Source organism: Oryzias latipes, chromosome 23 (genome assembly GCF_053564925.1).
Source record: "Oryzias latipes strain Hd-rR chromosome 23, Olatipes_Hd-rR_3.1".
Taxonomy (NCBI): Eukaryota; Metazoa; Chordata; class Actinopteri; order Beloniformes; family Adrianichthyidae; genus Oryzias; species Oryzias latipes.
In genome coordinates, this window is record NC_136259.1 from 22,251,923 (window position 1) to 22,265,591 (window position 13,669).

General features: G+C 38.6%; 1 protein-coding gene across 13 annotated transcripts in view; it reads left to right on the forward strand.

Moving 5' to 3' along the window:
• Positions 1 to 13,669, forward strand: part of syt1a (synaptotagmin Ia) — a 215,574-nt gene that overhangs the window by 155,635 nt on the left and 46,270 nt on the right. For all 13 annotated transcript variants that reach the window (XM_078941964.1, XM_078941959.1, XM_078941961.1 and 10 more), the window contains one exon: positions 1,458 to 1,661. In XM_078941964.1, coding sequence (XP_078798090.1) covers positions 1,487 to 1,661 — 175 coding nt within the window. In that variant the 5' untranslated portion in view covers positions 1,458 to 1,486. The remainder of the gene's footprint in view (positions 1 to 1,457; positions 1,662 to 13,669) is intronic.

A 13,669-nucleotide genomic window follows, 5' to 3' on the forward strand; every position in this document is an offset into this window, starting at 1 on the left:
GTGCTAAAACAATCTTATGGCAACCTGAAGCATTTAACGAAACAAATAAATCCCTTTATGCATTGAACCAATCGGATGGAGCCCTTCACGTTGTTGACCCAGCTCTATTATGTTAGATGTTCATTTGGAGTGTAATTTTAAAACTTTTGCAATGAACTGGGAATGATGTTTTTGGTTGTTTTGCTATTTGTTTATATACCGCAAATTATATCATTTTCGCAATAATTATCACTAATATTGGATAACGCGAGTTCTCCCTCATATCGTGCAGCCCTACTTTGGATTATTCTGACATGAAAAAACAACAATGAACTGAACTTTAGAAAACTAAAATGTGATGATTTTCAATAACTTCTTGTTAACTTGTTTGTTTGTACACATATTTAATTTACACTTGATTATCTGGCAAGAAATACAAGGAATCTTGAAAACTTCACCTGCACTGTTCAGTACCAGGTATTTCTCTCTGAGTCTCAGTTTTGGCTGAAGATGTCCTGAATCCATTTTAGTTCCATTGAAACCATTTTATAGTCTTTTTTGTTTGTACTCCTGAATCTTCATGGCAACGGAAACAAATTACAACCTGCACAATAGGAATACACAATAGTTCCTGTGTAGTGAAGGTGTTATGGTGCTGCTGTTCTCTGTAACTGTCATCATAATATTCCCCAAACTGCATCACTTCAAATGTATTTTGTGGTTAAAAATAACGACGACGCTTAAAAAAAAAAACAGAATTTCCATCTTTGTGCACAAATATGGCGAGGTTTTAACGAGACTTGCGTGGTTTCTAATGGAAAAACGTAATATAATATGCTGTTGATCTGAGATGATGTGGACGATTCATGTGGAACTGGCCTCTAATATTTAGTATAGTGATGACTAACAAGTCTGAGGATGAGGCTTCTGTGGTGCAGAGCAAAAATGAAGAAATGCATGAGCGCTCGCACACTAACAGCAGCAGTTAACATGAGAGAAGTGTTGTCTCCTTTGTGCCGTCACAAAAGAGCTGCACACTAAGCAAACACACCTGCTGTGTACAAAGAGCTCCGTGGTGCACTTCCTCCCTCGTCCAACACAATTTTTAGCCATTATAGGTACACAGTTTCAGCCTAAGAGTAAGCCGAATGAAGATTGAAGCCTTGTCCTCTATGATAGGAATAAATAATGATTTTATTACTGTTCAGTGATGTTAATCTGGACTTTGAGCAATGAGCGAGTCGCTTCGTTCTGAATTCTGAGAGCTGGCCAATTCATCCCGGACCCCAGCTGATGTTTACTCAGGCTGAGCCGGCAGCTGCTCACACGGTCTGCGTCAACTCTGTCATCTGACGAGGCGAGCAGACTGCCTCTGACATGCATCTGTCACAGCAACCCCCCTCGCCCTGCAATAAAATACGAAGAAAAGAATATCTTCCCCTGACTGCTTCCTCCGTCTTTTTTTTCCTCCCGTCCAGCATCCGCCTGGCTGCCAAGCAACGCCACGATGAATGAGAGTCGAAGGGAAGCGCTGGCAGCGGCGGCCCCGGTGCCCACCACCGCATCCTCCTCCATGGCTGGCACCAACACCACCAACGGGGCTGGCCAAGGCACGGGCGAGAAGGACGAAGCCTTTTCCAAGGTGAAGAACAAGTTCATGAATGAGCTCAACAAAATTCCACGTGAGTATGTCTGTAAACACCTTTTAGTCTTCTAGGGCGTGAACCTGAAGCCATAACTCAATCAACTGCAAAATAATGATTCCTTGTGTCCTTTATGCTGATTTTAAAGAGATGTTGCCGTCTTTCCCTTAAATCATTTGTTCCTGTAAAGTAAACAAAGACATAATTCATTTCTAGCCTCATCTGACAGAAATGTTTTATCCGTTCTTTGCCTCAAAGTATAAGGTGTCGGTTTAAACAGAGTTTCAGCCCTCCAACTTTATTTACTCTATTTAGTGTTTACAGGAGAACATTTATCAGAAAAAACAATTAGGTTTACCATCCTTAATTCAATAATTTGTCGGTGAATAATAATATAATATAATGATCCATTTTATTTCAAAGCGCGCCTTTTTTTTTTGCCACTAAAGGAAACTGTACATTACAGAAAAAATAAAATCAGCCAACGGAGGAATGGGGAATCATACTAGAAAGTCAGATATAAAGAGGCGGGTTTTGGAGTTTGGGTTTAAAGATAGGTAACAAGACAACGATATGGAGGTCCAAGTGGGAGAGAGTTCCATAGTTGGGGGGCAGAGTGGCTGAAGGCTCTGCTCCCCATGGTGACCAGTCGGATGGGGGGGTACGGAGAGCTGCAGAGAAGAAGACCAGAGGAGGTGGGAGGAAGTGTGGATATGGGAAAGATCAGATAGATAAGATGGGGCCAGGTTATGGAGAGCTTTGAAGGGGAGAAGAATAAGTTTGGATTGTATTCTGAATTTGATTGAGAACCAGTGGAGTTACATGAAGGCGGTGCACTCCATGCAACTGAGTGCGGGAAGCGGGACCGGAAGGACTTTCCAAGTTTTGGCACACAGCGGCGCCAGTCTCATCTACCAACCTGGGGAGGCTGGAGAGGACTCTGTGGTCCAAAAAGCGTCTGCTGTTACGAGTGGTGGAGGAGAAGTAACGAGCTGTAGTGGTTGAGTCGTCCTGGAAATGCCGTCGGGTGCCACGGCGAACGTACCGACTAGACGTATACCTGAAACAGGATCATCGTTGAGAGTTGATTAAATGAACAGACTGGAGATTGAGAGAAGCTCAAAGCAGGTTAGACCACGGCAGAGGTTTTTGACCACCTCAATACAGTTTACGGTTTAAGTACACATATGGCCTAATAATCAACACTGTAGAGGTCTTGCAGGAACTTTCATTTTATCTATCAGTTCATATTTAATTACTGGTTGCCAACTGACCTAATGTGATTTAAAGCAATGATACAAATGCAGTGAAATGTCATGGTCTTTTCTGGTCATTTAGACGCCACTTAGTCTACAGTCAATTTGAGAAGGAGCACCACAGGGCATTGTACTCTGACCCTTTGCCTTTATAGTCTTCACCTCAATTTTTGAACTCTTTTCAGCTAGAAAAAAAAGTTATTAAATTAATGAAAATACACCTTCATTACAGAAATTACCTGAATTATCTTATTTTTGTTATCTAATATGACAAACTGTCTTATTTGATTTTTGAATGTTACTTTGAAATTTTAGATGCTTCTAAACTAAAAGTCATAAAAGCACAAGAGATTAAAATCAAGTTCTCTTATCATGTGTGTAACAGTGACTCAAAGACTCAGTCATAGAGCATGAACTTTAGTCAGTGATGCACAGTCATGATTTGGTGTGAATCATGGTGTTTGACAAAAGCTTCACACAATCCAGTGGGAAAATAAAGGTACTTTTCATTTTTACTCAGTTGATCCGGTAAACTGTCATCAGCAGATACATTTGAAGTCCATAGTGAAATAATATGAGCAGCAGCTTTGATCTTTTTTTTTTATTCTGCTTTCTGTCAAAGTGACTGCATATTTTTTTACAATTCCCTCATATTTGCCTGGAGAAATTCTCTTGGTCAAGGATGTGGAAATGTGGTCGTCTTTATGCCATTACAGATTAGGATATGCTTGCCCATCCAACTGGCTTTGCTTTCATCACAGTACTAAATATAAATATTCTACAAACCCATCTACAAATAGTTTTTCTCTCTGAAGATAGAAATGACAGTAATTCTGTTGTGAACCTCAAGTATTTTTTGACACTAAAGAAGTACATTTTACTTCATTTGTTTTTTATGTGATATGTACCAAACAAAGGTTTCCTATACCAAAAATATTTAAATCAAAATACCTCCTAGTTGCTTCTAGGAAGTCTTATGACATTTTTTAAATTTTAATAGAAATTTGCAGTAGTGCAATACGTTTGCAAGTCACTAATTTGGAAAACTGTCACACTTAAGAAGTTGAGAGAGGTCTTCTAATGTTCATCATAGATCCACTTCAACTGTGAGAAACAAAATGGAAAAACAAGATCCAGGAAATCACGGTGTATGATTTTTTTCATAGAATTTATTTGAATAATGGTGGAGAAAATAGGTATTTGCACCTACAAGCAGACAAGATTTCTGGCTCCCTTCCAAAACCTCCTTCCATATGGAGTCCTATACTGTTCATAATTAAATAAATAAATATTTAATTCAATAAATAAATATGACCTCATGCAAATACACAATCAACCAATAAATCTCTCATAAATATATAAAAAGATCATGAAATTGTGAAAAACCTGCACACAGATTTTAAATTAGCCATTATATTATTCAATATATTTCATTTTGCTTTAAAAACCTGTTCATTATTTTAAAACACCATTTTAAAATATTCATTTTAATCATGTGGAATATTATTATAATTCTAAATCTTTTTTTTAGAACCTTGGATTTCAAAATCAATATTTTCCAAAGTAGCTTTGTTTTTATTTCATGTTGCTGTTTTTCACAATGGCTTATTTATTTCATGAAGAGCTTTTTCAGGAGAATGGGTCTGTCTGTCAATCAAACTTGACAAGGCGGAGAAACTTTTGTGATTGGCTACTCCTTTACTCAGACATGAGCAGCAACACCCTGACTACATCGATCGAAGATGTTTCAGCAAACGTGACGGCGCAATGCCCACCCCTCAACACTATGGGGAGCCTGCACCTCAACACATCCACAGTGTTACAAGAAATTTGGGCAGTTTTGGTTCTAAATTTGCGGATAAAAGTGGCTTTGAGCGAGTGTGCATAATTCAGGTGATTTTGTGGTCGGTTCGGCAATTTTTATCTTCTCATGAAAATTTAGTAGTGGTCTAAGTTAGTCTGAGTGGTTGTTGGAGTTCCACACAACTTCTATGAACTGGAGTTCCATGAATGCACCATGCCGCGTGTGGGAGGGGCTACCAGCTAATGTTTTTAGCCTGATAGCCACACGGAGCGGTTGATTGTGCTTATCTCAGTAACAATGCATGGATGCACAGTGTACATGGAGAGTGTTAAGATGACAGAAACGTCATCGCAGGAAAGGTTCAACATTTTCCCTGAGAGGGAAAAATAAAATCAGAGGACCTGATTATAATCATTGTCTCATTGAAAATAGAAAAATATCATAAGGTCCAGGAGGCACGAAAAGGCTTGTTCCGCTTTGCGCAGCTGCCTGATCTGACTGTCGGTCCGCCAGCTCTGCGTAAGAATGAGGAGTGTTTCAACCGGGGACTTCGAGACGGGGATGACCGGAGCTCCTCTGTGGTTTGGTCCACACAAACCCTCAAACTACAAAAACAGAGTCGTAGATGTTTGCATCTTCTGCAGCAGACAGATTGTTTGTCTCTATTTGATCTCTAATGTCAGCAAAGCCGTGCAGATATTCCTGAAACATGTCATCTCTCTGACTGGCACACCGCTGAGCGGGTATCGAGGAATATGAGTCAATTTCCATGGATGAGCCAATGAGCGTTTAGATCCCGCCCACTTTCACTGATTGACGGACAGACCCATTCTCCTGAAAAAGCATTTCATTAAATAAATAAGCCATTGTGAAAAACAGCAACATGAAATAAAAACAAAGCTACTTTGGAAAATATTGATTTTGAAATACGAGCTTCTGAAAAAAGAAAGAATTATAATAATATTCCACATGATTAAAAATGAATATTTTAAAATGGTGTTTTAAAATAATGAACAGGTTTTTAAAGCAAAATGAACAATGGCTAATTTAAAATCTGTGTGCAGGTTTTTCACAATTTCATGATCTTTTTATATATTTATGAGAGATTTATTGGTTGATTGTGTATTTGCATGAGGTCATATTTATTTATTTAATTAAATATTTATTTATTTAATTATGAACAGTATAGGACTCCATACTTCCATCAGTGAGAACATGGAGAATGAAAAGGTAAATCTTCCAGAATGACAATGATAGATAGATAGATAGATGGATGGATGGATGGGTGGATGGATGGATGGATGGATGGATGGATGGATGGATAGATAGATAGATAGATAGATAGATAGATAGATAGATAGATAGATAGATAGATAGATAGATAGATGGATGGATGGATGGATGGATGGATGGATGGATGGATGGATGGATGGATGGATGGATGGATGGATGGATGGATGGATGGATGGATGGATGGATGGATGGATGGATGGATGGATGGATGGATGGATGGATGGATGGATGGATGGATGGATGGATGGATGGATGGATGGATGGATGGATGGATAGATAGATAGATAGATAGATAGATAGATAGATAGATAGATAGATAGATAGATAGATAGATAGATAGATAGATAGATAGATAGATAGATAGATAGATAGATAGATAGATAGATAGATAGATAGATAGATAGATAGATAGATAGATAGATAGATAGATAGATAGATAGATAGATAGATAGATAGATAGATAGATAGATAGATAGATAGATAGATAGATAGATAGATAGATAGATAGATAGATGACTTTATTAATCCCACAATGGGGAAATTTCATCTGTCTGTGGCAGCAAAAACGACATTCAGAAATAATGTATTTAATATAACATCAAAAAAGAACATCAAAAATGACATTCATATTAAATTATTAAAAATTATTATTACAATTATTATGAAAAGTATTATCAAAAATGAGATTCGTCTTAATAAATAAATACAGCTGCAAAAGTCTAAAAAACATGTGATCAACTGTAAAAAACATGTAAAAAAAAAATTTTTTTATCCCAAACCCATCGCCTGGATAGCAAGAGTGGCTATGTAGAAAAGCATTTCTTGGTTCTGGAGTGGTCTAGCCCAGGGGTGGGCAAACATTTTGATTCATTGGCCACAAACTGATTGACAGAAGGGCTGGACCAGGAACAAATGCGTGGAGTGTTTTGGTTATTCACCTCATAAGAGAAACAAAACATTACTAAGGATTATCAACATAATTTATCCAGTTTAGCGGGCTAGATTGCATCGTTTAATGGGCCACATAAGGCCCTCGGGCCACATTAGGGCCCTAGGTTGCCTACCCCTGGTCTAGCCAGTCCCTGGACCTCAATCCAATAGAGGATCTGTGGAAATTGACAAAGTACAGGAAACATTTCAGCTCTGTTATTGACAATCATTATTGAGATAAACTGTAATAGACCAAATACTTGTTTTGTCCACCATTATACAAATAAATTGAGTTGAATGGGATTTCCTGAGGAACCAGTTGAGGTGGCTCGGTCATCTGGTCTAGACGCCTCTGCAGGAAGGTGTTCCGGGTATGTCCCACAGGGTGGAGGCCCCGGGGAAGACCCAGGACACGCCGGAGAGACTGCGTCTCACGGCTGGCCTGGGAACACCATGGGGTTCCCCCCGGGGAGCTGAAGGAAGTGGCTGGGGCATCTCTGCTTAGACTTATGCCCCCAGGACCTGGTCCTGGATGAGCGGAAGAATGTGGATGGTAACTTCCAGAATTCTATTTTTTTAATTCTGTCTCTCACGGTTGGCATTAAATACCAACATTTACCTCCAAGTCTCCAAGTTTGAGCTTAAGAACTTGTTACTATAAGTTTAGGGGTCAGGTGTAACGGAAAATATTCCCTTTGGTGAGATGCGTTAATAAAAATAATAATGGATTGGATGAATCTGCACTTTTACAGACGCTCAAAGGGCTTACAGTGTGTCTATCATTCATTCACTCCTCATTCATACTTGGTGATGGTAACTACTGTTGTAGCCTCAGCTGCCCTGGGGCAGACTGACAGAGGCGTGGCTGCCATTTCCCGCCTACGGCCCCACTGACCATCACCGGGATCATTCATACACATTCACACACCAGTGGAGCCACACTGGAGGCAAGGAGGGTGAAGTGTCTTGCCCAAGGACACGACGATGGTTGACTGGGGGGAGCGGCGATCGAACCGCCAACCCTTCGATCATTGGACGACCTGCTGAACCGCCTGAGCCACTGCCGCCCTGCCACACTACATATCATGACAGAGTATTTTATTATTCGTTGGTTTCCTCCCCCATCATCTATTCAATCAAAAGCAATGACTTTGCTCCTCTGTGCTGCCATGCGGATGATGAATGCTCAAAGACTTGTTTACTCTGTAGAATATCGATACTGTCTGGAGAAAGTCAAGCAGCAAAGTTAACAAGAAGATGTGAGAGCAGAAGCTGCGCATGGTGCCGCCCTCCACTGCAGAAGACCTTCCTTCAGGTTTTTAACCCAGTTTAGGCTCCACAGGCTTTGAAGGGAGACTCATGATGCTGGGCCTCCTCTCTGCCGGTTTCTGTCATCACATCTTTCAGCTGGGCGATAAATCATCAGGGTTTTATGAAATATATATTTTTTTAAGAATTTATTCTACTAAATTAAACTCTTTTATCTGCATTGTTGACAAAAATGTGCCATAACCATTGCCAAATTGGAATAATTTTTGTCTGGTCTAAAAAGGCTATAGAGGATTTTTGAGTAGAATTGTGATGATCAGGTTGGAGCTGCTGTCACAGATTGCTGGATGACTCGTATTGTTGGCTTAAACAATGCAAGTGGGAAAGGCCACGGCCACTGCGCTGCTCTTGTAGGCATAACGAGATATAATGTCAAGGTTAATTGACCAACAGGGTCCTGTCACACTGGATTAATGCGTGCTGGGAGTGGATTTATGTCAGATGCAGCACAACACTATATATCCACATGCAGCTCTTTCATCCAACATGAAATGTTTTGCCTAAATGTTCTGCATTTATAAGTAGGATTGCTGCATTTGAATGATCCAAACAAATGTTTATGGGATGCTGTTAGTTCTCACAAACTCAACCGAAATGTGTGGAAATCCTTTTAGACTATTTTAAAAAATAAAAACTTTCCCCTCACATCCTGTACATGCATCAGTGTCACATTTTAAAGGTGAACCTTTTCCTTAAAGACCTTTTTAGAGCATTTATGAAACAAAAATGGTCTAAAAAAAATCTGTATTTTATAAACAGATTTTAAAAAAATCTCTTTTTACAGATTTTATGCAGGTGTCTGGATTCAGTCAAGAGTTGGATGAATGATAATTTTCTCCAACTAAATGAAGCCAAAACCGGGGTCCTAGTCTGTGCCCCTGACAGTTGCCTCCCCCAGGTAGTCCAGTGGCTCGGTCCTCTTGCTTCCTTTATCAAGTCCTCTGTCAGGAACCTCAGGGGAACCCTAAACCCGGTTTTATCCCTTGACTCTCATGTCGGGTCACTTGTTCGCTCTTGTTTTTATCATTTTTAAAACATCGCAAAACTGAGTCCAATTGTGTCGCGTTCTGAGATGGAGATGCTCGTCCACGCTTTTATATCATCTCGTCTTGATTATTGCAACTCCATGCTTGAGCAAAAAATCTCTAGAACGGCTCCAGGTTGTCCAGAACGCTGCTGCAAGGCTTTTAGCTAAATCATCTAAGAATTGACACGTCACCCCGTTATTATTCCAGCTGCACTGGTTCCCCATCCGCTACCGAGTGCATTTTAAAATTCTGGTTTTAACATACACAGCTCTTAATAGCCAAGTACTGGTCTACATAAAAGACCTTTTGCAGCCATACACCCCCAGCAGAGACTTTTGTGAGAAATATATGCACATTTGTGGCTTTCCACAATCATTCCATGTACATCCAGCTGCCTTTTCATGCATGCACCACCGATGTCTTATTTCTATATCCCGTATCCGTTAAAATTCGAGTTTGACACATGAATCACTAATACATTGCATATAAACGGCACATTAATCACCCACTCTTCTTGTTCTTCATTGATACATGTGTTCTTTCCATGGATTATCTGTAATTCTTCCATGGTTTTAACATAGTTCATTCATGATACGTCTGTAAAACGTATAGACCACTTGTATTCACCTCCATGACCAATTTTCATCCATGCAATATGCACAAAATGTACGTAACGGCTGTGTGACACGGCCTTAACTGTCCTTGTATGTTGTAATGCTAACAATGCTAAATATGCAGCTCCAATCAAAGTGGACGCTTAAGAAACCAAAAAGATTTGAAAGAAAAGACAAAAAACGTCTACCTTTTCCATTAACGATGTCAGTCACTGTTAGAAAGCCTCTTATCCTGTGGAGTAGAATAGTTGTCCTGAACTGGATGTGTTTTTCCTTCTCTTCTTACTGTGACTGTAGTCTGCTACAGAACACCTGCGGCACATCTCAAAGACTCAAAATGTCAGCGAGTGAAACTTGACATTTACTTTATTTAAACCTATACTTTGTCACTCCTCACAAACACTCAAGAAGGAGGTTTAGGAAGCTTATCTGTGGGAAACTAAACCCACCACCGTTACATTACAGTCAAAACTGTCTGGCTCATAGCTCTTAAGCCAATCAAATTCCTCAACTTCCACCCTTGAGAGCCCTTTTATGGTTATATTTTAGTTGAATTCTCTGTTGCTGTTGTAGGAAATTCAAAAACAAAAAAAGTATTTTAGGTTTATGTGAAACTTGCAAAACTTACAAATTGCATTATTTTTTGTTTTGCATAAATGCGTTGGTGTAAAAGTGAAACATTATTTTGGTAAATGTCTGTTGGTTTTACCACACTCTAATCTCAAAAAAAGTAGCCAAGGTAGACTGAAGCTGATGTTATTGACGTTGTATTAAGATTAACATCAGAAGTAAAGCTGCCCTTGCCATCCCCTTTTGACCTGCCCTTGCTGGCTGAGCAGATGCTCCAAGCATCTCGTTCTCCTTCTCTGCCCCTTCTACCCTGGTCACGACTGCACAGTACAGTTCTTCAGAGATTTTGACCCCCTTTTTACCCCCCTTCTTTTGGTCCCATCCAGCAAATGAACACGCAGAATCATTTTTTTGGAAGGCTTTGCTAGCTGTGATGTCATTCGTCATTATTTTGGGGTAAATTCTGATGCGTTTTTTCAGTGTCCTGCACGGGCGACACGTTCGGTCAAACGCACACTAAGCAAGAAGTTCAGGACTGCTGCAGAACATTCTGACGCAACCGTCTGTTTATGTTGGCTGCTAAATGATCCAAAATAAAAAGGGATTTAAAAAATGAAAACAGCGATGAAACGATTGTTGGCGTGTGGCATCATTCCATTTTCAGCTTTGCTGCTTGCTAGAGAGGCTGCAGCCTCCAGGAACAGTAAACATGGAACTCAGCGTACTCAGCCTAGCTATTAGAGGAACTCTATTTTCCTCGGTACTGCATGGCGGAACGGGAGATAAGTGTGGGAGCTGCTGACTGTTCTCCCTCCATCTTTTACTTTCTTGCTGTTTCCTCTAGAGAACGGACACTCACATAATGTAGTTAATTAGGGACTGCTTTTATTCCTTTAATTAAGGAACACAGAATTGCCTTTCATTGGAAGACGTGCGATTTAAAAAAAAAAAAAAAGATAAAGGCAGAGTATTCCATGTATTTCACTGCTTAAATCGCATTCCGTCAGGTCTGTCGAGCATTGATGAAATGCCAGCCACACTGCAGAAGGACATAGCACTCGTGAAAGCAAATTTTCATTTTATTTATTCTGATTTCCACTAATGAACGCCTCCATTAGTCATTCCATAGCTTCCAAAGAGATGTGATTGCTTTTCACGGTGGGATGCCTGCCTAACATCTGTCACATCTTTAATAGTTCTCTTAAAAGCCTGTCTCCTCCTGGCAGTAAAAACTTTCATTGTTGCTCTTTTTCCTCTGTGTTTTAATATAATAGAGACAAGAACCATCACTTTAGTTGTTACAACCGTCAACAGTAACAAACACCTTCTCTCTGGAAAACACAAAGCTTTCCACTTAACCTTTGAATTTCTCAACCTTTAAAAAAATTTGACACACGAAATAGTTTGAATTCAATGTTAGAAAGATTGTAAGAAATACATGTAAAGGATTCAAATTTGTTGTCTATGGAAATTCAAGTTTGAGTTCATTTTAGCCTCAAAGAGCTACACAAAGAATTGCTAAAATAAAAAAAAGCAAAAACTTATTTATCAAACTATTATTTTTTTTTGTATGATTCAATCGAGATATTTCCTTTAGGAAATAATAAACGAACTTTACTCTGGCTTAAACCCCCAAAAGCTTCAACCTAAATAAAAAACTAAGTCCGGTATTATAGAATGTAAACAACAATCTGCTCACAATTGATTTTGATTAGGCAAATCAAACATATTCTATATGAAAGAGATTAATTGACAATGGTCTATGCAGCCAATCAGGGCGTAGAACACAATGCACTGTAAAAAAAAAAGAAAAATTTCACTTAATAAAACGCTAATAGTGGACCATGATGTAGCGAGAACCACTGTGCCTTAAATAATTGACACACTGATAAATTTGAGGGTTTCACAGAAGAGTTCTGAGCATCCAAGTGAGCGACTGTAGAGAAGAAAAGTGGATTATTAGAGGAAACCTCAAGCAGAACCACACTCTATATGAGTGACCATCTGCTGTGACTCATTAGGATCAGAGAAAATGGGAAAGAGGTAGACAGGAAAAAAAAACACAGGAACATCTGTTTTAAGACAAAGGAGTGACAGGTTTGGAATTTTTAAAATTGACACGTTGAAGGATGAGTAAGGAATACAAAGGAAACGTGTGAAGAAAGAAAACAAGTTTATTTTAGAAAAAGCTCAGAGCAGTCTAAGCTTGGAGTCACCCAGACCCAACCGAGCTCAATGTTGTGTCAAAAAGTCTTAAGTCTTAAGTTATCCTTAAAGGCAGAGATCGTGTCTAACTCCAGAGCTAAAACAGCGAGTTGTCATATATGCTAAAAGTATTAGGATTAGGAATAATTTTTCTCTAAAGTGGGCCTGATGTGTTAGAAATCCTTGAAAATCTGAGTATATATGTATTTTTTTTTTTTTTGTTGGTCAACCATTTGTTGTTTCATCTGTTTAGTTCAAGTCTGCAGTTAGTCTGTCGTGAACGACACACAGTTCAATACCAGGTAAACAGAGACTCATGTTATCAGGTGGACCAGAGCCAAGAATCAAACAAAGCTTTATATATATATATATATATATATATATATATATATATATATATATATATATATATATATATATATATATATATATATATATATATATATATATATATACATAAAGTTGAAATAAACTTGGATTACCTGTCAGAACAGATTTTGTTTAAAACAGATCACATGAGAACGTTTGTCCATACTTTATTTCATACTTTATTTCTTATGAGATAGAAGGCTCACCTCTAAAGTTGATTATTTTTCTGCTGATTTATATGTTTTATTTTGTAAAAAGGAAAAAACTAATAAAGGATTTAAATTGAAAAAAATAAACTGTTGACGGAAACATTGTGCAATTTAAGAAGAGTAATAAAAAGGAGGGAAAGCATACATTTTAGAAGCGACATTGTTCAATTCAGACCTGAATAGATAAGCGAACATTAGTGAGTTATGCCACTTAGGATAGCCAGAAATATATGTTTTTCAAACCAGGCTTTCTACCTTTTAATAAAAATGTTTTTTTTTATTTCTATCAGTTCTTGTTCACATCCTGGAGAGCATTGGTTAGCTCACTGAATTTTCCTTTTATTTTTTGTCAGCATTTGTTTGTTTTGGTCCTCAAAATCTAATTAAAAAAAGCAGAATTGCTGCTTTTTAGGCAGAAATTTTAGCTTACTGCACCCCCT